Genomic DNA, 26,043 nt, shown 5'->3' on the forward strand with positions numbered 1-26,043 from the left:
TCGATTGCTCTACCGGTACACGCTCCTCGCACTCCCAGCCGTGTCCAGGGCTGGTCGTGTGCAGACGGCGACTTTCGCGTACCGTGGACTCCTTTTGTACCGGTCGCAAAGCGACGTCACCACCGGGAAAGCCAGTGAATTCGACCCAGTTCAGCGAACGCCAAAAGGACAGCAGTAGGCACATCCGCTTTTGACACCATTGTCTTCGATACTGTGCTGTGCCGTGCCCTGCACGCTCTCTGCATCCCGTGCTGCTCGATCACGCCGCATTGCATTGTGTTGAAGGGCAGCGCTGGGGAGATTGACTTGAATTTGTCAGGGGCTGGTCGCGTTGCTTGCCACTTGCCATCCTCGCACGCAATTCTTTTCTTTTTCACCCATCCACAACCTTGCTGACGCCCACCCACCCACCGGCGGCCATCAATTATCCTGTCGTTTCTGGCACTGCGCGATCACAATTTACTCGACCTCGCTGTCGCAGCGTCTATTGGTGCCCAGAGGTGGTACGTTGTGGGTGAAGCTGCAGCAGCGGCGGCGGTCGGAGCGTGCCAGAGTTAACGGTTGCAGAGCCTGAGTGCGTCATCCTACTTTAAACCTCGACGAACGTCATCCCTTCCCCTTCCCCTTCCGCATCGACTCCATCAGACCACCAGCACAACGCCCAGTCACTGCAACCCAGATTAGATTGCGGGCGCATTGCCAGTCCATTCCTCCTGCAGATCTCAGAACATCGTCATCCTGTGTAAGCCACGACTGTTGACTACACAACGCTCCTTACCCCCCGCTCGCGCGACCGAACTCAATCATGGGCTCCTCTCCCAAAGTCTCCGCGAAGAAGGCGGACACCAAGTCGCCCGTGCAAACCAATGCCAATGCCGAACCTCCAGCAGCCACCGGTAAGTCAATCAATTCCATCCTCGCCGTCGCCGTCGCTGTCGATGCGACCGGCGAGGGCAGGGCCTCCTTAACCCTCTTGACTTTCCTCTTGCGCGACCGACTTGGAGGAGTGGGAAAGGCTAATCTCTATGTCTCCAGAACCTGCATCGGGCACAAAGCCAGAGGATACAGTAAAGGGTGAATCAACCAATGCAGAGCCACTCGCTCCCCCTCCCCGACCTGCGGCGGTAGCCAATACGCCGGACTATTTCTCGAGTAATCACGGCCACCTCTCGAGCGAAACGAATCCTTTTGAATACTCCTTTGCTGGCGGTAGCACTACGAATGGTGGACAAGTACAGACACCTGGCGGTACAAAATTACCCTCTGTTGCTGCTCTGACTTCACCGGCTGGAATATTAGGCCCCGGAGTTACACCCAACTTCTGGGGAGGCCTGCGATCAGGTCCACTCAGTCCTGCGATGCTTTCAGGCCCCCAAAAGGACGACTACTTCACTGACGGTCATCACCTACGTGGTGGCTTCCCCACACCCAACGAGTCTGGCCTCAGGTCAGGTTTGACTCCAGGTGGCGGTGGCTCTATGTTCCCTGAGCCAAGTCCCAACTCTCAGGCACTTTTCAGTCAACTTGCGAGTGGCGGCGCAACTCCTACGACTCTCGACTTCCACCGCACTGCTATGAACGCTGCTGCTGCTCAGAAGAGAGAGGCTGCCCAGGCGCAGCCCAACATCACCTCTCAACCTCAAGATCTTAATGGTATGGACGTAAAACCTCCAGTACCCGGCCAGTTTGATCAACACGACGCCAACGACGCTGCTAACGGGCTTTTTTTACTAGCTCAAGCTCGTAACGGCCCCCAACCTACGAATCATTATACAATGGCTCCCCAAATGCCTGTCCACGCTCATCCACAAAACATGCAGATGGGAGGTCAGTCAGTTGAAACCTCGCCAAACATGGCGAACCGAAACGGTGGATCCATCAGCACGACTTCTGGTCGTGGAGTAAGTGAAATGAGCGGCTTCTCTGACGAGAACGAACAGCAAAGCAGACCGAATACTCGTGGCAAGGGCAAGCGTGGCTCTACAGATGTCCAAGCAAATGGACAAAAGAACCAACCATCAAAGCCAGCTAACAAGAAGTCGAAGCGCAATAACGGAAGTGCCATGGAAATGGAACCTCAATCTGAGGAGGAACCGGACATGAGCAAAGACGAGTATAATGCCAACGGAAAGAAGATGACTGACGAAGAGAAGCGAAAGAACTTCCTCGAGCGAAATCGGTAAGTCGATACCATCAGTGTCCCACTTCAGCGCTAACATTATCATAGGGTGGCCGCCCTCAAGTGCAGACAACGCAAGAAGCAATGGCTTGCTAATCTGCAACAGAAAGTTGAGATCTACAGTGCTGAGAACGATAGTCTCAACGCCCAACTTTCCGCATTACGAGACGAAGTTGTCAACCTCAAGACGCTTCTTCTCGCCCACAAAGACTGCCCAGTCAGCCAACAGCAAGGCCTTGCAGGTCTCGGCATGCACCAACTTATGGAAGGCTATCAAGGCCAAATGAACCCTTACGGCATGGCTGCCGCCATGCAAGGTCAACAGCAGCAAGTCATGGCTGGCCAACAAATGGGCCGCCGCTATTCATAACGGCCATTCAATCTCGGTGTAGGATAGCATGGGGTGCGGATCAACGGAAAAGTTTTTGTTAAGAGTAAAAGGAGGCATGCATCGGGCTGGAGGCTTCGTCGTCTTCAAGTCTACGGTACTACACTAGCACATCCCATCCATACCGGGTCTCGTGCTGGGCTTACGTGTCATGCAAGCAATGAAAGAGTATACATACATGATTGATTTGGCGTTCCGGGGCAAAACGCCATCTAACGCGAGCGGCAAAGCAAGGCAAAGCAAGGCAACATTGTAGATTAGGTTCTTCGTCGTTATTCCTTCATTCTTCTTTTCCATCATCCTTGCCTACATTTTGCTTTTGCATCGCTTCTGGCTTTGGGTTGTGGTTTCGGCACTAGGTTGGGATTGGGGATGTACATAGGGAAGAGAAGAGACGAAGGAAGGAATAAAGGCGCCCTCTTTCTTAACGTATACGCATACAGCTCATGGTTGGCGCATTGGATTGGATGGTGGTTGCGCTTGCGTCTTTGCTGCTGCTCGGGCTCGCTGGCTCGTCGGTGTGATTGCTTTTTTGGCGTTGATGGGGTGGGATGACGTGCTGGGGTGGTGACGATGGGGACGATGGGGGTGTATTAGAACTGGCCCAGCCCGATAGCAGAGCAAGCAAACCCAAGCAACGAAATCAAACGGAATGGAAGAAAATCAAATAATAATCCTTGCTCCTTAACTGTGGCCGCGTGTGACGCAGCTGTTCCTACCTCTCTAAGCCCAACGTCTGCAGGCAAAGGAATGATGAAAAACCTCTTCACTGCTCTCGAGTGATTCGAGAATATTGAGTTTTGTTGCACGTCGTACTCATTGTACGGGGTCGACTTGGAACATTGGGAATGTCAAAGTTGGGCTCCGGTTCATGGAGCTCGCTGGTTGAGTGAATTGCTTAGTAGGTTTTAGTTGCAGATCGGTTCAATCTCCCAAGGTTAGGCTGGTACATTGAACAACTTTCATCTTGAGTGAATGTATGTTTGCTTTAATATTTCAAACTGTTATTACACGTAGATTCAATGTCCCAGCTTCCCCTCTGTGCAATGAATGAAGGTTCAACTGACTTTCTCTTTTTTAATTTTTTTTAATTAAAAAAAAGACTCTCCGGAAGCTCCTCTTGCTCTTCTCTTACTCCACACTCTCCCCCTTCAAACTAATATGTTCTTACATTCGAGAAACGAGGCTGTGAGGAAGTCCTATCTCGGTGAGATGTAGTTCTGGGGTTTTGTTGTGAGGGTTGTTGGATAGAGTGCAGGTTGGCTTCTAGAGTGGTGTGAAGGTTTCCCCTCCGCGATACTACTTGTGTACGAATCGTGAAGGGTGACGCCAGTCTTTTCTTGCTACCGGGGTCCGCTGGGTCCTGTGTGTGCGTTGGTTTACTTGACTTTTCATACCAGAAATGGGGAGAATGGAAGGAAGTTTGAAGGGTTCAGGATGTTGGCTCAAGAGACTTTTTGGAGCGGTTTACATTGCGAAGATTTGCAAGGGGGTTTGGGGTTGTCATATGGGTTGTTTCCTTCCGCAAAGTTTTGAGGGATGATGAGGTTGATGGTGGGTGCATTGTTGCTCTAGAAATTTTGTTTCCTATGGCTCTTTTGGTCTGAAGTCGCCTGATACATTGGGATGATAACTTACTGACATTTTCTTGATGTCTTTTCGTCTGAATCGCACAGCGGTTAAGTGAATCATCCGGCAGGAACTCTTGTTGCACATTGCGCCAAAGTGCGAAATGTCTCTGGTGCAACGAGAATGTCCAGAGCAAGGGTGAATTAGTATACATGCACGAAGCCTAGCATGCCAATGCGCACCGAGTGGTCTTGCAAGTCTTGCTTAGACGCCTGAAACTGTTCGTATATCTGTAGCTGTATATTCCACATCGCCTTGTCCGTCGGATGAATTTCGCAGTCAGAGTAATAGAAGGTAAACGTGGACTGAAGAGCATCTGCATTGGGCTAGTTTCAGGACTCGAGGCGGGTGAGGATCAATTTCAGCCTCGGTGCCAAGCCCTTGGGCTTTCCATAGGCATTAGTTTGTCTTGGTGTGCTAGTAGAATCTGGATGATGGGTGGTGGGGTAAAGATTTATCATCGGAAAAGATTGGGGAGGTCGGTGACTCGGTGTGAACTTACAGTACAGGTTCCTCGAAACTTATTGCACATAGTGCCCAATATACCAGCATGTCGAATTCGATGGATTTTGAGAGCACCAGGTTCCTAATCGTAAAACTGTTCCCATCGCTCTTCGCTATCATCAACCTTGCGGTATCATGCTTCACCCTCAATCAGCTCGAGTGTTTCTGCCGGTCAGCCAGTTATGGACTGGACTGCCAGTTCGTAATCCAATTTTCAGGTCATCCTCGAATTCAGCCTTACGGATAAGTCTCTTCTCGCTTCTTTCAGAAATGATAACAGTCAAAGATGAAGGTGCAGGGGCCTGAATCCGGTATTGTCCCACTTGTGGATAAGGTCAAGGGACCCATCTTTATCCATGCAAGAGATGGGATAGTAAGGCGACGCTTCCGAAGTTTAAAGCAGGACCCCGCAATTTAGAAGCATTTACTATTGAATTGAAACTATTGGCAGCTACAGTGTAGCTTCCGGATCTAGTCCATCTCCATCATCGTGACGGCGTCGGGAAAATGTCCGAGACAGTTCAGCGATTGCCAGTCTCGAGGGATGAGAATGTCTTGACTATTGAGACCTGTTTAGGAATGGGATAATGTATTGTACTGAAGAAATTAGTTTGGCACATTCCTAACGAATTGCAGCTAGGGAAAGGGAAGACAGCTCATCCTGCATCGCTTGCAGGTCGATCGGTCCGCAAAAGGACGAGCACGTGACGAAAGAAAAAAGCAAAGAACGATACGAAGGTGTGAAAACTTCTTTCCGTAAGCACTTATCAGAAGATTGGCTTAGGCTGGAATATTTGAAGAGTCAAGTCATTGCGAAACGTAAAACAGTGCTGCGTCTAATCCTGCTTAGGACAGGCTGCTCAGAGAAGCAGCAATGGAGTTATGATATTGACAGTTTTACGAAAAACACTGGAAGGGATAAATAGACATGTAAGAAAATCTAGTCAACTGTCGGGCAAGGATGTCCATGACCGCGGTATATTCTCTCCCATGCCAGTTCCCAGGGCTAAGGACGTTTCTTTGTGCTGTCTTTCCAACGAAGTTTAGAGTGGCGGGATCTGAAACTTCAGAACAGACGGCGAAGATAATTTTGGGAAATACGAGTAACCTAATCATTTCCACTGCACGGTCCACTTTTCTACAGCGACAATTAACAGTTCTTCAATATAAGATGTTCGTAGGAAAGGTGTTCGTTCCTCCTTCCCCAATATTCGCTTACGGCCTAGCGCGGACTTCAGCCAGGGAAGGCGCAAGGATCCGAAAGTCAAGCGCGATTCTCTTGGCTTTCAGAATCAGCCTCCAAACCGAATTTCCAAACGCTCATCCCTTCTCCTTCTTCAGCTTGCTCATCGGCGTGCAGGTATCACCCATCAGACTGCTCATCCCACACGCATACAGAGACTGTCACCTATACTTTTATTGCCGCGGGCGGTACAAATCCCGTTCTGAACGCCACTACTGCATGATCTGTCACGAAAGATTGCCCCTTCGATCCTCACTCCTCGCCCGCCAGCCCGTCGCATCTCGAACGACAGCCAGCACACTTCCTCAAAATGGTCCATCGACAGAGGAAGGACTTAGCTGCAATTCGAAGACGGGTTGAGGACGAAGGCGATGAGGAAGGAGGCCCCGACGCCGGAGACCTCGATGACGATTCGTTGAGTGAGGGGTCGATAATAAGTGAAGAGGATGACGCACAAGAAGGTGACGAGATCAGCACAGTTGGAGCAGCTCCTGCTGCCTCTTCTGAGCTATCCAAAGTCAATGGAAATGGAGAAAAGCAACCCAAGGAGGCCCCAGGCAAATCAGCCAAAGGCATCGCGGAAGCTTCCAAGAAGCCGCTCACGAACGGCACCAGCGATATGGATATGATGCTTAATGGGCTCAAGATATCTGATCAAAGTGCCATTGTGGAGGAGGTACAATACGAGGACCTCCGTGAGGATGAAGAATTCCAGGTACCATCTCCAGCTGTGGTGAATTCCACAGCTCAGATGGATCAACCACAAGAGCTTCCACACGAGCGACGACGAAGGGAGCACGAGGAATACAAAAAGAAGCGAGATGCAGATCCAGCATTTGTGCCAAACCGAGGAGCATTCTTCATGCATGATCATCGTCACTCTGGACCAGCAGCGAATGGATTTCGGCCATTTGGCAGAGGCAGAGGCAGAGGACGGCCTGGTATTGGCGGTCCTTTTGCACCATCTAAGTATGCTTCTATTTCATATAACCAGAACATCAAGTACTGATCAGTCACAGTCAAATGGGCCACACTTTCGAGCCTACCGATGCTCCGTGGACTCACGACATGCACGAAGTCATCAGCGAACCTACACCTCGCAACTACCAGGCATCGAACTATTCAAACGGAGTTTCCAACCTGCCATCTCGAGTACCAGTCAGTGCTCCAAAGTCTGCACCTCCGAATCGAGCATTGTCAACAACAAAGCATGTTGGAAATGTGCAAATTCGCCTGTTCCTGTCCACCATGGAGAAGCCTGTCGTCTTTCCGGGCATCCCTTGGAAGCAGTATACTCGACTCCCCGATCACCGCCCACCACTGCGCCGTGATAAGCCAGTCCGAATCTCTCTTCCCGGTCATCCTCCGAGATATATATTCCCTGCAGTTGACAGGTCTTTCATCTTCATACCTCGAGCTATGAGGCCCAATCAACAAGGCTTCGGCGGACGTGGCAGAGGACGATCTATACTAGGTTCTATCGGTGGATACTCGAGACGCACAAGTGTTTTCGGTGGTAGTGTGTACGGCAGTGCCTACTCGCCCAGTATTGCCATGAGCCGTCGTTCATCTCTTGCTCGGGAAGTCAACAGAGAGAACATCGTCTCTCCAACAGGTTCGACGATGTCCCGGCCACAAATGACCATGGACCCGTCCAAGCCTGTTGTTAGGCTGCCCCCATTAAGCCAGCCGGTACAACCACAACAACTCCAACCCGCGGAATCCGAGCCCCAGAATGGGCCGCCACAAGTATCTTCATCCATCGATGACCTACCGCGACCACAGACTTATCCACTTCCACAAAAACCCACCTTCCGCGAGAACCGACCCAATCCGATTCCTATGCATCAGCCTCGTCCCCAGAAAGCAGTATCAGTCGCTGATATTGAGTCACCCGCAACATTGTCATTTAACCCTCCTCAACAACATCAGCAACCTTTCCATCAACAGGTCCCAATCCAAGTTAATGGCAACAACTATCCACACGATACCATGTTACATTCTCGAAACCCTTCATACCCAAGCCAGGCTTCAACCGGCACTCCTCTCTCCCAAATCCCCGAACGTGCCATCCATGCCCAACCTTTCCAGCCAAACCCATACCAGCAACAACCACAAAACTTTTACTCTCAGCCTTACCAGGTCATGCAACCACCGCAGGGATACTTCTACCCACAATCCTTTAATCAAGCTATGGCTCCTTCCGGTGGTGCACCTCCATTCGTTCCTTCTCAGCCGCAACAACAGCAAGCCTCGTTCCATCAAGCCGGTCAGCAATCGGATAATGCAGCGTCTCAACAAGGTGTTCAGAATCTGGTGGCCCAAGAAGTTAACGGAATGGTATACTACTACGACGCTACACAAATTCCGGCTGTGGCTACTTTCCCATCATATCAGCAACCACAATCATATCCGATGCAGCAAATTGGTGGCGTGGCTGGATTAGGTGGAATGATGACACCCTCCCCTGACGGCTTCTATTATCCGCAGCCACCGCAAGGAGTCGTGTACTACCCACAGTAGTCGGCTCTCTTTCGGCGTGCTATCACTTGTTATATTCTCTTTAATGCTTTCAGCGATCTTGTCAGGGCCTGGGTTTCATTGTGCGTTATGGAAGCGTTGCTACCCCTTTCCCCATTGCACTGTTCTCTGCGAAAAGATATCTGTTGTTGTCGATTATCGTTGGAAGGTGGTAATCGATCTCTTGATTTCCCATGACACAATTCGATGTCATATCGGGTGGCGGAGAAGACACCAGTTTGGCAGGCGGCTACACGCTTTTCAGCTACCTGCATTTTATTACCTGCTGTCTTGTTGCATGATAGCCTTCTTCATCATTGTCGTTTAAGAAAGATTCCTCTTGAGGCATTCCGAGCGTTGGTCTTGGGCCGTGGCGGTAGAGTAGTAGTAGTTAAATAGGAGCATCAGTGATGATATTGGTTACTGCAAAACTTCAAAGATAGGTACCTACATTCGGTGACCTCATTTCCCACTTTTCGTCCCGAAGCTTCGAGCAATTTGACAGAAAAAAGGATCCTCTGAAATTTTATGTTGGAGCCTCAAGCACCCTTGCAGCTGAAGGGAGGCAACCACCTCTCGAAACGACAGGTCGGCCCCAAGCCTTAGTTCTATCTTTTCGGAAGCCATAGGCGGGTGGTAATTGAATCAAAAAATGGTTGGTGTCTCAAATGTGAACACTTTTCACAAATAGTTCGCATGCACTGCAGTGCTACCTCCGGGCTCCTCGAATCACTGACGATACCATAAATCCACGACGCAATGCCGCTTCGAACCTCGGGAACGCAGAAGAGTAGGTTGCATGCAGCAAAATGGAGTATATCTGGGATAGAAGTATTGGAAAGTAGATAATGAGCCCGTGAATTTATTGGAGAAATGGACATACCCCAAACCGAGCATAAATCTATATCGGGGGTCATGATGTTAGTCGGTGTATTCACCTACAGTACCTCGTGATCGGATTTGCCGCTCTACTTAGCTTATCCGGCTGCGCGAGGCCGAGCACTCCCCACCACCTCGTACACTTGCCAAACCCTCACAAGAACTCGCCCTTTCCCAGCAATCGCCTTTACTCACAGATACCTCCTGAGCACTCTCGATCCGTCTCGCCGCTTTGCCTCTTTCCAAGTAGTTCTCGAAGTTGATTTGTCGTTCAGCTTGCGTACGTCGAAGGTGCCTGCGGTCGCCCGGCCAAACGAGGCCTAGCGCGTTGCAACGCCGCTTATCGAGCTGCTCCAGGCACCTCTGCCATCTCCCCTCCTTCTACCTCGTCTATCCTCCTTCCCTTCCCTTCCTTTCCCCATCACCACAGCACTTCATCGTAAGGACTTCATCGTGATCAGTTCTTACCGCCTCGACTCTTCGATCCCTCGAAGATCTCCAGCGCTGAGTACACTACAGTTCGTCGCCCCAACCTGAGACGTCACCGCTTGAGCTTGTTTGTTAGCTGACACAGCTCAGCCGGATCATAGCAGTCATGGCGTCGACTTCAACAACTAATCAGGACACCTTGGTCACTCTCAAGATCAACATCGAGGGCAGCAACCGCCGATTCAAGCTCCCTCTTCGTGATCTCGGAGCCAGCACCCTCCCGGATAAGGTACGTTGTGGTTCCACCAGGCATATGAATGAGGCTCTCAGCCTCAAAGCTTTGAGACAACTTCCATCACGATCCCCTTCCACTGTGCTTTGATCAGGAAGCTGACCCGATGATGTGTTCATAGCTCCGCTTCCTTCTTGCCATCCCACCCACCTCCGAAGCTATCTTCGAGCGTTACTCCGACAGTGCCGCAGCCTTCGTTGTCCTCGACCCAAACAACACCTCGGTCTACAAGCAACTCTACCGTGCCGCGAAGGCGAAGCTAAAGCTTCGTCTCAAGGTCACTATCAAGGACAAGGAGCCCGTCATGCCAAAGCCTGCTACCGTCGAGGACGAGGAGCCCAACCCAGTCAGCCCCGTTGACGACAAGCCAGTCTTGCCTGATATTCCTTCTTTCCAAAGCTTCAAGATGCCCGGCTCAACCGAATCTCAAGACGTTCTGGACGCTCCAGAACCATCATCTACCGCCAGTTACTCTGAGAAGACAATCTATCCCGGCTCTGTTGCCGAGATCCAGCGTGGGTTCGAGGAACTCCTCATCAACCAACCTCGATCCAGCATCACTAGCACAACCAGCGTCCCACCGATGGCTCCTTGCTGCAGTCAGTTCAAGCGAGAGGTCCCCAGCATGTTCCATCACAAGGAGGTTCCGAGAATGAACAACTGTTCGAGCACTGAGATCCCTGTTACTCGTGGCACTGCTGCTCGGGACAAGTGGTTTGCAGAGTTGGCTGGATTGTCCAATGAACGCCAACAAGCCCACACAAGCACAATCGGACCATCTGTTCCAGTTCAGACCGCCAGCATATTCTCCGTTTACTGCAACAACTGCAGTGAATCTATCCCAGATGAGCACTATCATTGCAGTACCTGCGATGATGGCGACTATGACCTCTGCCAAACCTGTGTCAATGGGGGCGTCCTTTGCGGTGGCGAGGATCACTGGATGATTAAGCGTTTTGTTAAAAATGGAAAGGTCATCAACAGCACCACCGAGACAATTGCACCAAAGCCAGTGGCATCTGAGCCAAAGGCCGCACCAATCATCCCAGAAGACTTGCAAGTTCCAGTTGCTACTCGCACCTGCAATTCTTGCATCCAAGGTGAGCTCCTTGAGCAGTGTGGATCGTCGTGCACCTTGCTGATATCACATCGCAGAACTCTCCGAGGAGAACTTTGTCACCTGCGCCACCTGCCCTGACTATGATCTCTGCATTCCTTGCCACATTGGCATGCAGCATGGCCACCACCCAAAGCATGCATTCGAACCTGCTGTTGAGGAGACCCAGCTTGATTTCATTGCCAAGACCCTGCTCGCTCCAGGTCGTAACATTGGCCACAATGCAATCTGTGATGGATGTGATAAGGTATATTCATTCAGCCACTTGTAACGGAATAATTGCTAATAAAATAGTACATCTATGGCGTGCGTCACAAGTGCCTTGACTGCCCTGATTGGGACTTCTGTGCATCTTGCATTCCCAATGCCAACTTCATCCATGCTCGCCACCGATTCGTACCAATTTACGAACCCCTCAATGATCTTGCATCACTGTCCAGATCTTTCACCAACAAGGCCCGCCATCACGGCATCTACTGTGACGGCCCTCTTTGCAACCAAAACAATGGTGTTCAATCCTACATCAAGGGAGACCGATACAAGTGTGCTGTTTGTCACGATACTGACTTCTGTGCTTCGTGTGAGGCCAGCCCTTCAAACCCACACAACCGCACTCACCCTCTCATCAAATTCAAGACACCGGTCCGCAACGTCAGTGTCACAACTTTGGGAGATCACGAGGATGGTCAACGTATGCCGGTTATGGGTGACCGTATCGCTCGTGGCCGCACTACATCCAAGTCCACTGAGACTACACCATCTCAGTCAGCAAATGCTGCCACTCAAGTGCAGACCGTTGCTGATCTCCAGCCAACCGAGCCACTAAAGGCCGAGGAGACTAAGGAGGAGAAGGTTCCCGAAGTCAAGGTTGAGGAGGCCAAGGAGCTTCCCGCTGCAGCTGTCCCTGAGGAGTTAGTTGCTTACTTCGTTCGTGATGTTGTTGCTGATGGCACTGTCCTTCCACCCAACAACGTCTTCGAGCAGACCTGGTATCTTCGCAATGGTGGTAACACTTCTTGGCCCGCTGGATGCACAGTCAAGTTCGTTGGTGGTGACAACATGTGTGCTGTTGACCCCCAGCACCCCGCCAGTGTTCACGAGCTTGTTTCCGCTGCTGAGAGCACTACTTGCTACACTGAAGTTGCTCCGGGCCAGGAGGCCGGCTTCACAGTCTTAATGAGAACTCCAAACCGTGCTGGCAACTTCATCTCTTACTGGCGCCTCACTGGCCCGGACGGCAACAAGTTTGGCCACAGACTGTGGTGTGATGTCAATGTCAAGGAGCCAGCTCTAGTTGTCAAGGAAGAGCCAACAGAAGCTAAGGTTGAGTCCGAAGGCAGCCAGATGGTCTTCCCCAAGCTTGAGAAGGAATCGCCAACGACCAGCATTCACGAGGAACTTCCAGCCATCCCTGACACCTCTGAAATTGAGGAGGACGCCGAGGAATTCGAGGACTTCGTCGAGGAGACGCTCGAGGATGATGAGACTGAGGACGGCTTCATGACCGATGAGGAATATGACATTCTTGATGCTAGCGATGAGGAGTACCTCGCTGAGCAGGAGAAGGCTACCAAGAAGTGAACAGTCTTCTTGGACATATAGCGATGCAAAGGGCGTAAGATTGACACAACAATAACACTGGATAAGGATGGATGGGTGCAAGGGGTTTATTTGGGGATCTCTCTTTTACTTTTTCTTGGTTGTTTTCTTTTCTGCATGTCTGTAATCCTGGGTTTATCGCTCGTTTGGCTGGTCATTTCATCGGTGACATGAGGCGCAGGATCTTGGCTCTGTGATGATGGGACCCCGCGAGCCTCGGGAGGAGTCAGAACTGCAAGCGGGAAACAACAAAACAACAAATGGATTCAAGGATCTCTTCTCAGTATGCTTTGGGATCAGTTTGGGTAGTAGCAATGACATGCCTTCAACGAATCTTTCCGCGTGTTGTAGTGACTGTGGTATTGCTATTGCAGCAGGAGATCCTTGCTTGTCTTGACATGCCATTAAAGTCGACCCGAGTTCTCACCCGATACATGCAAGCCGTTGAAGACTTGAAATTTCTTGCTCCTGGTTAATAATCATCAGAGTTTATTTATAAGTTAACAAACGCATTGTTTGCAGAACTGCGTCCGGATGGTGAAGTAACTCGTTCGGCGATAATGCAAGACCTCCAGATCCAGTAATGAAGTTGTCTTCCACATCCTAATCGAGGCATGGTTTCAGAACTTTATTGAAAATTATCTACCTTCGTTGCGGCTAAATTAAGCTTTTTGGGTTCCTATGCTCGGAGACTTCTTTCCTCAGCGGCTGAACAGAAATCCCGATCGATATCTCTCATTCCAAATTGATTACTTCCGCGCGGCCGACACACTTCAAAATTGAAGTGGTTGCACGAAGTGACGAAGACCATATGACCTCCTCTCAATACCACCTTGATACATAAGTGCCGTTCCTTTCCCACAACCCCTCCTGGTGGCTCTTCCTTACAGTGCTCCCAAGCTCGCAACCCCAAATGGCACCACAAAGCACAATAATCATCACCGGCGGGACCGGCTCGCTTGGATCCTCTCTCGCGCGAGCCCTGGAGACCTCGTACCCCGGCCGCTTCCACCTCTTGCTCACGTGTCGAAACCCGGACGACGAACATGCGAAGACCATCTCTACCTTCCTTGAGTCGAAGAAGGGGTCGTTCGCGCTTGAGAAGCTCGATCTTTCGGATCTGGATGGAGTGAGAACGTTTGTTGGGGATGTGAAGGCGAGGGTTGCGAGTGGGGAGCTGAAGGGGCTGGTGGGAGGAGGGCTGGTGAATTGTGCTGCGAATCAGACATTCTTCAAGGGGCAGAAATGGAAGGATGTTATGTATACAGTTAATTGTCTGGCGCCGGCTTTGTTAATGAGGGGACTTTTGGGAGTGATGCTCGAGGGGGAGGGGAGCACGGTTGTCAATGTCGGGAGTGGAGCGTATGAGATTGGGAGGTGTGATTATTTCGAGGGCAAAGAGGAGAGTGAGGGGAAAGAAGGGGAGAAGGTGGGGTTCTTGGAGGGCATGAAGAGGTATGGGAGTTGTAAGCTGGTGACGATGATGGTGGGGTTTGCATTCCAGAGACGACTTTATACTGTGGGTTTCTTGCTCTTCTGCTCTCAAATGGGGACGCTGGAGATGGAAGGGGCTCGTACTGACGCGAATAGGTTTATCCTGAGAACAAGGTCCATATCATCAATCTGGATCCTGGCTCGATGAATGCTGGAGGCAGACTTCTCGGCAGCGAGCGTCACTGGGTCTTTCCGATCCTGTATGGGATCTTGGGAGTTACCGGGCCATTGTTGAGGCTCGTGAGGAAAGACGCGATTAACCCTCCATCTGTCCCTGCGAAGGCGATTGCCGATCTATTTGGGAGTCCGAAGGAAAGTGAGGGAAGAGTTTGGAAAACGGGGAAATATTTTATATTGGATGATGAGAAGAAGCCAAATGCCTTGAGCTTGAATGACGGGAAGCAGGACGAGGTTTGGAAGAACGTGGGCAGAGATACGGGACTTGGCGATGGTTTGAAGGTTTAAAGGGTCTATAACTCCGGAGATTGGGACATTTTTCGCTCGGTGGTTTTACGGTTGTTGACAATACCTCTCTTCTATACCCTAGCTTCGTTGTTCCAGACATTGCTGTATATTGAGCTTCATACCTGTACACTCTAAAACCATATTTACATTGCTGATACACAAGGGCATGGCTGCAAGGGATAAAGTGTTCACCACCACAGCGAGATCCCCAGTAAGGTCAATCCGGGAACTGCAATTGAAGTAATGTAGATAGATATCTTAATTTCAAATCAAAATCTAAGAAATGAAATGGATCTATCAAGGACAGGTGTGGAAGAGGGGAAACTGTCGCAGAACGGAGATGACACTTGCCGAATAATTGGATGGGAATTGGGTAGGCTGGCCGTAGTGTAAAGCTTGATGTTTGGATTGGATGAGATGAATGTCTATGTTTCGGCAAATTGCCGTGAAACCGAAGTTCATCTCTGTTCAGGGAGACGGTGTGGCGAAAACACTTCAACTGCTGCTGAGCAGCTCCCAAGAGTGTCCAATCTGCACGGCGTCAAAGAAGAATGAAGAACCGAGAGTGTTCTAGGAAGCCAGACACTATCGATATGCACCCACCGCAACCTGACTTACCCATGTTCAGAGGTAACATCCTTCTCTTCTATAAATCCACCTTTTCCCCTCGTCCATCAATCAAAGTACGAGCCCACAGCGATCAGTACGTAAACAATCAAACACAAACTGCCCTCAAGATAGTTACTTTTCAGGTCCCGGGTAAAACTACCCACCACAAGAATGCTCAGAACTAGCACAATCATATTGAAGAGCTCAAACTCCAAGTCAAGGTCCCTTCCAATGGCCCATCCGACCAAGACAACAAGTGGGATGTTGAACAAAGCGGTTTGAATAGTCGAACCAAGACAGTGAAACATGGCCGCTGTCATGTGGTTTCGGCAGGCATCTTCGACAGTGGTGATGTGCTCTGCAGCCTTCTCAACGATGGGAACCAGGATCAAGCCGAGGAAGGATTCGGAAACTCCACGTTCTTTGACGATGAAGGGGATCCCTTGGACGAGATTGATAGCCAGCATGGTGACGAGCGTGAGAGCAATCGCGAGAGAGACGAGGCATTCTGCAAAGCATAGCTTCTCTTCCTTGTGAATTGGCGCCAGATTGCTAACGATTTCCTCTTCGTGCTCGAGCATGACCTCGTATAATCTGTGGTGGGAGCGCATCTGGAAGTAAACATATATAAAGTAAGCAAGCATGAGGAAGATCGAGGTGATGCGAGAGATGAGGAGGACGTGTCCCGATGCGGCCGTTTGATCTTGGTGGGTCGCATGGAAAGCTCCGGGAATCATGAGGCCCATTCCACTGTGAGAAATTAGAGACGTATACTGCACGATTGAGAAAGCGGAAAGGAAGTACATACGCAGTTAGAAGGAGATCACTCCCGAGTTCGCTGACAGCTCCATTAAAGGTTTGCTCACTGTAAATCAACCCCCCGCAAAAGAAGCATACGCCGAGGCATAACAAAAGTGTTGCAAGAAGAGATCCAAGAGCGGCGGCTTGAATGACGTAGTACTGCTTCTTGTTCAGAAGGACGAGGAGCAGAATCATCTCCGGCGTCGAAGCCAGGATAATCTCAATTAGATGACCCAGGACTTTAGGAAGTTTGCGGGTGCTCTCGTGCGAGGCGAAGCCGATAAGGTTGGCACATGGAACCATTGCAAGATAACTCAGAATGAACACCAGGAGATGGAGATCATCAGGGTGTGTGTACTGGAGGACAATAGCCGTTGGCACAAGCGGCCAAAGAAGGTTGACACATTTGGAGGCAGGGCTTGCGGTTCGCCAGCAGATGCTCAGAATGTGCATGGGCCTGATTCGAATTCCCTTTGCCAGCTTGAACCCACGATGATGTACGTTGTCATATCCGACAGAGGGTCGAGGTTCGATGGTGCTCGAGGGATGAGGAGAAGGGGTAATTTCAGCCATGGGGATGTCGTTGGAGAAGGCTACTCGTCGACCGTTTGGTGAAGTCGAAGGAGGGGGTGCTGGAGGAACGTCGGTATGAGATGGTGGAGACATTCTGAGACTTGGTTATGTTAGAATTCCGGAAGTCAATGAGACGTGGGGTGGAAAACTCAACGGCAATGTGGAGTATCGGAATAATGGTGAAATTTGGCCGTAGAGCCAGAGAAGGATGATGAAAGAAATTTTGAAAGAAGCTCTAGGGTATAAGGAATCAAGAATTTGTAAAGAGGAAGAACGAAATGATTTCGAAATGTACGAAAGTGCGAGATGTATGGTGACTTCTAAATTTGCTTCCACGAGGAGAGAAAGAGCAACTCGGCCAGGACTCTTATCAAGCTGTGAAGGAAGGAGCAAATCAGACAAAAACCAGGCCTCCAGATGTTCATGCAGGGGGTTTGTTCGACTCCACTCTGAGGAAAATAAGGAAAGGGAGGTAGCAATGTTGCATCTTGGTTGAATCTTTTTGCGGGTTTTGGCGAGCTGACGCTGGCCCTCTCTCCGCTGAAGCTCACAGGAGCCAAGAGCGGGGCAAGAAGTATCCTTTCTTGTTCATCCTACTGCTATGAGGGTGACGGAATCGACAAGCAATGCTGGCCATTTGCGAAGACAGCAAGGACTCAAAAAGACAGAGATTTGATGCCCCGGCTAGAAAGGGAACTTTTGACATTCAGTCACAATATGACTCGCCTGTTATTAACATTAACAAAGTAATACATATGGGTATGAAAACTTGCTCCGTATCGCCCAGACTCCTTGCCCAATATTCTTCCCCCATTATACAAGATTTCCAGACTATCCATTTTGGTCCCGTTCCGAAGTTTCAAATCCCTACCGTCCGAACTCCCTAATCCTTCACGGGAACTCTTCACCCATTGCCCGTCCACCATGCGTCTGACTTCTGTTTTCAGAATGCCGCGACCGAGGCTTGGAGCCGCTCAGCACATCGTGCTTTCATATCGGCGATCGACGCCTGTATTCTCAAGGCTGAGCAAAGCCAGCCTTGAAGCTTTTCCCTGCCAGAATTGAAACTCCTCCCCCTCTCCCACACTCTTCACGAATTCGTATGCCCTCGTGTATCTCCTCCCAGCCCATGATGTCTCACTGCGAATTCCCGGGCTGAGCTGGGCGAGCCAGACCCCGACGCGGAGCCCGCAGACACAGGGTGATCGAGCACAACATCCTCAAAAGGAATCTCGCTCAACGGGGTCTTCCCATCAGATATAACCCCTTCTTCCTCCTCCCTCACATGTGTGATGCCGCCTGCAATCGTCTGATGTTGATGCGGGGCCGTCTCTTCGTACTGCGGCGGAGGTAGATCTCCATCTACAGCTCTGTCGTCTTGCCGTCCTCTCCTTTCGGCTCCAGGCATCGTGGACAATGGCAGATCACCACGATTGCCTTGTCCCGGAGGTATCTGTCTCTTCCCACAACGCCGGCCTCCAATGCAGCATCCGCAGCAACACCAAATCGAGGCCAGGACGATGATGCCAATACCGACGACCACGAGGCAAATAGCTATTTTCGCACCGGAAGCAAGACCACCCCAGACATTTTGGTTGTGTGTATCAATGTAAGGTCCGCTGGTTGGACTTGAATAGCTACTCGATGTGGTGAGGCTTGTTGTCGCTTGCTCTCTGTTGAGACTCGAGCTCGTAGATAATGTGGTGGGAGGCCAGTATGGAAGAGAAGTGGGGCCGAAATGAGGGAATGCGTCTGAGATTACCATTTCGGCGTGTCTTTATGAGTGAAGCTGGAGGTTTGGATGCTCGGTCACCGACAATCAAATATGAGGCTGGTGGTTGGTGATCCGTAGCGCCTAGGAATACGAGGTCAATTGGACCTAGGAGTGAAGGCCAACGCTCGTGTCGCAACGACACTAATGTCAGTCAAATTGTAGATAGAGGATTAGATGGCAATAACGATGAAGGTGAGAAGGAGACGCTCAGGTGAGAGATTTAGGGCTGCGCAGAAAAGGCGCCGCCAACTCACCGCTGCCCGTGGTTGAACAGGCTTATCTGCACTGCAGACATCTTGAGGCGCAGCACATTGGTGGTGAGATCCTGCTTCGGAGAAGTTGGCGCCGATTTGTCCACGGACATACTTGTTAGGGCCAACTTCGCGAAGATCATCGTTCAATCGATTTCCATGGATCTGACGTCGTTGGAGAAAAGGAAACGCCGCCGGGATGGTCGTGCTCAGAATTGTTCCATGGATGTGGATGTCGATGTTTGAGGTCGAAATGAAGGATTTAAATTTTGGAAAATGTGGATTTGACACGTGACCTAACGAAGCCTGCTTAAATTTCGGTTTGTCATCTTGTCATCTTGTACCTTTAATCCAGGAACACCATCAGCCTTTCCTCCATCTATCTGTCATAAATCCACCATTATCCAGTCATTCGCGATTCCAATCTAGTCCTCGTCCAATTTCTAGCTCAATATCTCTCTCGGCATCTCCCGCACTGCTTTATCTACACCTCATCCCTCCCTTCAGCCTCCTCGCTCTCAATCATTTTGCTGAGGGGTCCCTTCTTCACCATCAAGCTCATCACTTCATAAAGAGCATCTGCGGCAGCCATTGTGGTGTGCTCGGCGTTGGTGTCGTACGCTGGAGCGACCTCCACGATATCCGCTGCGATAAGGTTGATTCCTTCGAGTCCTCTCAGGATAGTACGGAGTTCGCGTGTGGACCAGCCACCCGTCTCCGGAGTACCGGTCGCAGGCGCAACTGAGGTTTGTCAGTAGAGCGCACGAGTAGAAAGAAATACTATCTTACAAGCTGGATCAAGAGTATCGATGTCAATCGACAGATAGACTGGTTTAGTAGTGCCAACACGGTCCTTGATCTTCTTGATGATACCATTCATTCCAATAGTGTCGATTTCTCTGGCCTCCACAATCTCAAAGCCACAGTAGCCATCATTTTCATAGTCACTGGGCCCGCTCAAAGTTGTTCGGATACCGGCATGGATGTTGGAGTCGTTCGCGAGCAGGCCTTCTTGAGAAGCATGGTAGAAGTAGGTGCCGTGGTTGATGCTGGCAACCTTGCTTGGAGATCCCCCGAAGACCTTTGGCTTCCATGTGTCAAGATGAGAGTCGAAGTGGATCACAGAGATTGGACCGTAAGCGCGGTTGACTGATCGGAGGAGAGGTAGAGTGATTGTGTGGTCACCTCCGAGGGTGATGACTCTGGGAAGAGTCTTTCCATTCTTCGCTGGACCTTTCTTTTTAGCATCAGTCGCTGGAGCGCGGGTCAAGATTGAATTGTGTCCCTCTTCAATTTGGTGAAGAGCCCAGGTGTTATCATAACTGCCAGGTAGTAAGTATCGGCACAGTTGTCGAGGCGGATAGACGGGCTTACGACGTGACTGGGATATCTCCACAGTCTAGGACTGTTGCCCAGCTGTTGAATGGATTTGTCTCCAGTGGGACGTTGTATCCTCCACTGAAACCAACCCTGCGTGAGCCTATGTTTACGAACCAGGGTATCAGCTTCTATGCTGTTTGGGGAGACTGACTAAAGATTGAGACGGCGAGAACCTTGACGGATTCCAGATGGCCCAAATCTGGCCCCAGGTCTGTATGAAGTTCCTGTGTCGAATGGAGCACCTGCGAGCCACTCTTAGTGTCCCAACCTTGATGGGTACCCTTTAGGGTACAAGTAGGCAGGCACGCACCGATAAAGGCAATATCGTACTTCACATCATCAGATGCCAGACATGGGAAGTATGGCAGACGACCAAATGTCGAGATGCCGGAGAATACAGAGTCGGCCTTCGCACTGTCAGCCTCCGACCGCTCGGGATCTCAATTGGCTTACCTGAGTTCCACCGTCACCGGGCAACGTGTTGTACCACAAGGCTTTGTGCGGCCCCTGGATTGGGACTTGTTGCTCATGATCGCCATGAGCAAGTGCAGTGGTAACCAGGATGACCACGGTCAAGATGTTGGTCAACATGGCGAGGGCGGGGAGGGGGAGGGCAATTGAGCAGCAGAGGAAGGAAGGAAAGGCCGCAAATGAGGGGAATTGCCTTTATGAATAGTGCTGTGCTGGCGCTGCTTGAGGGCACTGCAGGCGTCATCTTGACTGTGCGATATTACAGGTAGACCGATGAGCACTCTCGCAGCATGATCCCGACCAAGCCACGCGTGGTATGGCCGCAGGCTCACAGGCTATCTCGGCCATTGGCCTTTTGGAAGATTACCTGAGAAGTTACCAAGCTGCTGGTCATGTTGTGGCTGATCTTCTTAGGTAACTGGAGCAGATACAGAAAGATTTCGTCCGATGCATGCGGGGCACAGATAAAGGATCTGGAGGGGTACACGCTTCGGAGTGCTCTAACCAAGACCTGGCCGAGGGATAATGGTAACGGCTTTGGGGACAGGTCAGGTACTATCAATAATAAGAATGACAGGAATGCATTGTCATTTGGAATTGGGTAATGGAGAGGTAATCGAACTTGTCAACGACCGGGGTCGCTTCGGACGCATCGGGAAGCGGTGAGGGAATTCCACGATAAGACTTGAGGAGAGCTTTATCGGCGGGGTGGGAAAAGCAGCGGCGAGGGGTCCTAGGGCAGCGTTGTTGTAGCCTGAGATGCTTCCTTGTATCAAAGGCATGCATTTGAGGAGGATGCTAGTCACGTGATCCAAAAACCTCCGCCCCCTAAATCTCTCTCATGCAGTTAGAGAAGCTTCATGCACGTCGAATCACTTCTAGACAGGCTTCCTGAGACGATTCGTGGCCTGGTCCAATGATCCTCCGAGATTCGACGTCCTCGAAGGCTCCAAGGCCGACGGTCATCGGCCCAGCCTCCCAGATTTTCTTTTCAGCGAGACGCTTGCAGGCAGGTGGGCACCGTGGGCAGTAGGTAGGCACGGCAGGAAAGTTGCAGAAATCCAGGCGGCGCGGCGCAGACCTGGCAGGGAGGAGCTTTTCATGACTTCATGAGGGTGATTCGTGGGTGTATTTGGCCACATACGTTTCATGCAGCTGCAGCGTCCTGCTGCTCCGCATCGAGGCTAGGAAAAGCATCTGCCCACTGCCCACTGCACACTGCCCACTGCCCCCTCGCAGTTTGGCCTTCTGATTCGAGGATTCCTGCAAAAGGACCTGTATCCAATGGCACGGGAGCCACTCACTCGCCGGCCGCTGCGTCAGTCCCGGTCGCAGTCCCAGTGCCCTCGCCGGCCCAATTAGGGGCGTTCAAGCCAGAGACCACCTCCCCATCCGAGGCCATCTCAGACTGTGCGCTCTCCCCCAACGACATCGAAAGGCAGAGAGGCTCGTCGCATGCTCTGCCAGTGGCCCGCGACGACGATAATCCCCAGCCTCCATCCGACACAACTCGTCGTGCGAATCCGACTCGCTGCCGGATCACTTTCTGGGCGACTTGAGCGCCTTCTCTCTGGCTTCTTGCAGCCTGGACGCACCAGCGACGCCGCATCTCCTGAGTCTCACTCCTCATTCGGGGCAGCTCCTCTCCTTCTCGAGCGCCACTGCTTGCTTTTCCGACCCGCTTGACTTGTACTGCGATACCACGGTCCTTTCACGACGTTCACGATATTCACGACTCTCGTTATTTCTCTTTCGCAATACATTAGACTGCGAGCTGCGAGCCGCGAGCCACGAGGGCTACTACACTTGCCGATAGCGTTCTCGTGCATGAAACCGAATTGTCGATGAACAGCCGGCGACCTCTTGAAAACGAAATCGAAGCCTAGTCGATGACAAGGCGATGACCCAGCGATAATCTATCCCCCAAGTCCTGCGTTGACTCGGCGTGAATGCTCCTCACACAGACGAACTGGCTCAGGATGCCGGCCCGAGAGCTGGGGGCCTCTGTTGATGCTCCCAATGGACCGCAAGGTGTGGGCACGACTCTACTGAGGAAGCACAAGATACTCCCCCATCCGCGAGAGGTTCGCTTTCCAGAAGTGTACCCTCTGCCTCGTGCCACAAAGCCCCGCGATCTTGTCATAGACACAGGCAATTCCTCCATATCCAGCTCAGATACATCGAGTCCGCGAATGTTGAAACACGCGTCCAAAAGGATAGGTGCTCTGCCCCCAACCCCTCCAACTCATTCACGGCAATCCTCAGGATCTCACCCTACGATCACCGCAGCACCTAGATTCGATATTGCATCCATAAAAACGCCGACAGACGTTCCATCTGCACCAAGCACGCCACCAGGTCAGAAAAGTCCACCCACTCCAGATGTCACCCCTCCAAGAGCGATGCCCTTGGCGTTTCGTCCTCCCGGCAGTGACCGATATCCATCTTCGCGCACCGACTCGTTCAAAACTGCTCGAGAGCACCCAGAATCCTCAGAGGAAGATGAAGTGTCAGAGCCCACCGTGAGACCGGTCCTCCCTTCAGCAAGAACATCAGCAGTGGAGGTGCCCCAAGTCCCGCAAAGGCCCTCGAAACCCAAAGAAGTGGGATTAGGACTGGGCTTAGAGTCTGATAATGAAGGAGCTACAACACCCAGAGCAAAAGTGGATAGATCACAGGAGGAATTTGTTGTATTTGATGGAGAATGGGGATCGACAGAGGAGGTAAGCGAAGTCGAACGGGAATGGGACGACAATCTTATGAGGAATGTGACTGTCCGTAAGAGGCCTGCTCGTAAACTACAAATGTTGACAGACGGGCCTTCGGGAGATGTTTTGGAGGATGATGTTGTTTCCCCAACAGCGGCAACCAAGGTTGTGAGGAGTCTACCGTTACAAGAGCGAATTGCAAGACATCGGCTGCAAAGGGACGCGTCTGACCAAACGCCCGGTGGAAAATTTGGGGAACGCAGGGTTTGGCCTACACCTGTTGTACATCCAGAATCACCATCAACGCCAGACGTCCGGAGATTCTCGGCCATGTCAGGACGTTCAGTGAGTTCCACAGTCATAGAGGCCATGGTTGTTGACGCTCCACCGACAAGACGAAAGACTCTTCGACACAGTAAGAAGCAGCTCGGGTTGAGAGAGTTCAGTTCGGACCAGTCGACAGTTACTTCTGGCCCAGACTCGGTTGGGTCGAGTGAAGCTCCACACCGCCTGCATCACTCCATGGCAAGGATCCCGGAGAAAAGGCATCGAAGCTTGGCCTCAAATGCCACCATAACCACAACCTCTTCAAGTAGCAGGTCACGCCGGGAACTCTTGAAGAGCGGAGCAATTCCAGTTGTCGTTATCCCTGATCGACGCTCATCTACAAGATCCTCAAGACCCCCCTCGCTCAGATCTACAAGCAGCCGGAGGACCAAGCGTAGCATGTCTCTTAATTCGGCGCCGTTGTCCCAGTCATCGAAATACAACGATCCTGGTTATTTTGATAGTCTGCCTCCAAGGAAGCGAACGATGTCGGAATCAGCCGGTTCTGGAAATTCAGTCCGAACGATAGATTTTCCTCCAAACATCCCGGCTAGAAGCTCATCACTCTCCGCTCCCACTAGTCGCAATACGTCGAGGGCTGGATCTCTAACTGCTGAGAGTCTCAGGGCTCACAACACGATCCAAGCCCAAAACAAAGAAGTAGCCAAAGAAGTTAAGCCTGAGCCAGTCCAAAGCCACCCATCGCCCGAAGAAGAGGTAGAGACAGACAATGTGCCACCTCTGAACGTGGATCATAACTTTGATCATAACGGAGATCCCTTCTTTGGAAAACGACTTTCTACGCAAGTCACACCATTTTCTCAGGCATCCTACGAAACTGCCGGCACTACTGCAGAGGTCTCAGAAGCCTTGGCTGTGTCTATATTTCCACACCAGAACAAGTCAGTCCTGGTTGTGCAGCAGAGAGCGTCATCTGACCCGTCACCTCCTAATCTCAAGGCTATCGATACAACACAGCAGCCCAAGGCCAACGGGTCAGCTTCTATGGGCCCAGTGACGCCCCCACAACCAATATATTCAATGGATGAAATCGATTCTCCTCTCAGGAACCCCCGAGCGCCTCCTGAACCACCAGCGATCAAGTTCATTCCGCCCACGCCGGCTGCACTGACTCCTGGAGACGAAGAGAATCGCCAGCTGGGCCATAATCTGGATGATAGGCCTTCTACTTCAAATGACAAACCTAAGAGGGGTTTGTCATTGATGCGTCGTGCTTTCAGCAATCGTCGCAATTCAGAATCAGCTGCTCATCAGCCGGGTCTCCTCAAACGCACATTTTCGTTGAGTAACACCCCACGGAGAGATTTGACGGATCATTCAACGCAAACCTCGAAAGAGACTGCCAATCCGTCAACGCTATATCCCTCAGTTGCTGATCGCCCTGCTGATGGAAGCAAATTGCATCCTTTCTGGAGACCCGCCCACTTCTGGGATGATCTTGAAGATCAGGAGTCTGATGATGACGACGAGTTCAGCCAGTACCCACCTGTTGATAACAGACCTCCACTGCCAAAACGAAGCTTCAGTCAAAAGTTGAAGCGGACCTTCGCCATTTTGCCCATCGAGGATGATGATTATGATTACCTGCCCTCTGCGGTAGATCGTCGAACTATGAGGAGAACCCCGAGTGGAAATATGAGAGTTGTCAAACAGAGGAGTAACACAAGTCTCAGAAGGGACGCAAGTGACAGGCAGCAGTACGCTGTTGCGCGGCCAGTGAGCGGACCTTCCGAGGGTTCGTTTGGGTACGGTTTCAAGGAAGGAAATGGCGGGAGGATCCACACCATCCCGGGTTTGGGTATTAGGATAGAGTACATTGGATGGGGAGGGATGCGGAGGCGGATGAGTGAGCGGAGAAGACAGCAACGAAGCGAGAAGCTCAGGGCTAGCATCAGCGGTCCAAAGGGCGTCCAGAGCGGCGTCGACGATGTTTTACGAACGAGAACTCAATGAGTTCCTACTACCCCATTCAAAGATACCCAGCAGCAGATTCGAACAAAAAAAATAGGCCAAGGATTGGAAAGCGCGGATCCCAGGACTGTATTATCACAATGATTCCCCCGGATGGCGGTTCGCGCTTCCTTTTCAACGTGTAACTTACTTTCCTGGCATTTTCTTCTTGACTATGAGCGAGCGATTGATTTGCTTGATTTACGATCAACTTTTACATTTCAGATGATAAGCTCGGGCTTCGAACTCTATTACGATGGCATGACTTGATGATTTGAGGATATGACATGGAAATCACGAACTGGTTCGGACTGGATGGGTGGTTACACTTCTTACTTGCTGGACAAATGTGTGTTTCTATGGTTCGAATTAAAAGATGGGGCGGGGTTAGACTTGATGAATGATATGGCCTGCATTATAAACTATTTGATGGAGAGGAT

General features: G+C 51.0%; 9 protein-coding genes across 9 annotated transcripts; 6 read left to right on the forward strand and 3 right to left on the reverse strand.

The window, feature by feature from the left end:
- Positions 1 to 1,025: 1,025 nt before the first annotated feature.
- On the forward strand, positions 1,026 to 2,549 carry K444DRAFT_535033 (uncharacterized protein; the record flags this gene model as incomplete). The annotated part of the gene is made up of 2 exons (XM_024875255.1): positions 1,026 to 2,179; positions 2,228 to 2,549. 2 exons carry the CDS (start codon positions 1,026 to 1,028, stop codon positions 2,547 to 2,549), a joined length of 1,476 nt encoding a protein of 491 aa, XP_024734040.1.
- Positions 2,550 to 6,253: 3,704 nt separating this feature from the next.
- Positions 6,254 to 8,466, forward strand: K444DRAFT_535094 (uncharacterized protein; the record flags this gene model as incomplete). The annotated part of the gene is made up of 2 exons (XM_024875262.1): positions 6,254 to 6,912; positions 6,963 to 8,466. 2 exons carry the CDS (start codon positions 6,254 to 6,256, stop codon positions 8,464 to 8,466), a joined length of 2,163 nt encoding a protein of 720 aa, XP_024734041.1.
- A 1,471-nt stretch (positions 8,467 to 9,937) lies between these two features.
- Positions 9,938 to 12,761, forward strand: K444DRAFT_644800 (putative next to BRCA1 gene 1 protein; the record flags this gene model as incomplete). Its single annotated transcript, XM_024885007.1, has 4 exons — positions 9,938 to 10,060; positions 10,185 to 11,163; positions 11,219 to 11,427; positions 11,475 to 12,761. 4 exons carry the CDS (start codon positions 9,938 to 9,940, stop codon positions 12,759 to 12,761), a joined length of 2,598 nt encoding a protein of 865 aa, XP_024734042.1.
- Positions 12,762 to 13,334: 573 nt separating this feature from the next.
- K444DRAFT_47913 (NAD(P)-binding protein) lies at positions 13,335 to 14,938 on the forward strand. Its single transcript, XM_024872966.1, has 2 exons — positions 13,335 to 14,298; positions 14,370 to 14,938. The coding sequence occupies exons 1-2, from the start codon at positions 13,693 to 13,695 to the stop codon at positions 14,736 to 14,738; spliced, it is 975 nt and encodes a 324-aa protein (XP_024734043.1). The 5' UTR covers positions 13,335 to 13,692; the 3' UTR covers positions 14,739 to 14,938.
- A 474-nt stretch (positions 14,939 to 15,412) lies between these two features.
- On the reverse strand, positions 15,413 to 16,721 carry K444DRAFT_534121 (putative vacuolar calcium ion transporter; the record flags this gene model as incomplete). Its single annotated transcript, XM_024875194.1, has 2 exons — positions 15,413 to 16,097; positions 16,156 to 16,721. 2 exons carry the CDS (start codon positions 16,719 to 16,721, stop codon positions 15,413 to 15,415), a joined length of 1,251 nt encoding a protein of 416 aa, XP_024734044.1.
- Positions 16,722 to 17,710: 989 nt separating this feature from the next.
- K444DRAFT_47873 (uncharacterized protein) lies at positions 17,711 to 18,985 on the reverse strand. Its single transcript, XM_024872962.1, has one exon. The coding sequence runs from the start codon at positions 18,484 to 18,486 to the stop codon at positions 17,812 to 17,814; it is 675 nt and encodes a 224-aa protein (XP_024734045.1). The 5' UTR covers positions 18,487 to 18,985; the 3' UTR covers positions 17,711 to 17,811.
- Positions 18,986 to 19,230: 245 nt separating this feature from the next.
- Positions 19,231 to 20,717, reverse strand: K444DRAFT_535093 (Arginase/deacetylase; the record flags this gene model as incomplete). The annotated part of the gene is made up of 6 exons (XM_024875261.1): positions 19,231 to 19,487; positions 19,536 to 20,068; positions 20,121 to 20,204; positions 20,278 to 20,368; positions 20,437 to 20,533; positions 20,580 to 20,717. 6 exons carry the CDS (start codon positions 20,715 to 20,717, stop codon positions 19,231 to 19,233), a joined length of 1,200 nt encoding a protein of 399 aa, XP_024734046.1.
- A 781-nt stretch (positions 20,718 to 21,498) lies between these two features.
- K444DRAFT_48115 (uncharacterized protein) lies at positions 21,499 to 22,351 on the forward strand. Its single transcript, XM_024872999.1, has one exon. The coding sequence runs from the start codon at positions 21,707 to 21,709 to the stop codon at positions 22,154 to 22,156; it is 450 nt and encodes a 149-aa protein (XP_024734047.1). The 5' UTR covers positions 21,499 to 21,706; the 3' UTR covers positions 22,157 to 22,351.
- A 225-nt stretch (positions 22,352 to 22,576) lies between these two features.
- Positions 22,577 to 25,606, forward strand: K444DRAFT_644803 (uncharacterized protein; the record flags this gene model as incomplete). The annotated part of the gene is made up of 3 exons (XM_024885008.1): positions 22,577 to 23,897; positions 23,934 to 24,095; positions 24,132 to 25,606. The coding sequence occupies 3 exons, from the start codon at positions 22,577 to 22,579 to the stop codon at positions 25,604 to 25,606; spliced, it is 2,958 nt and encodes a 985-aa protein (XP_024734048.1).
- Positions 25,607 to 26,043: the final 437 nt, after the last annotated feature.

This window comes from Hyaloscypha bicolor, assembly GCF_002865645.1.
Source record: "Hyaloscypha bicolor E unplaced genomic scaffold K444scaffold_117, whole genome shotgun sequence".
Taxonomy (NCBI): Eukaryota; Fungi; Ascomycota; class Leotiomycetes; order Helotiales; family Hyaloscyphaceae; genus Hyaloscypha; species Hyaloscypha bicolor.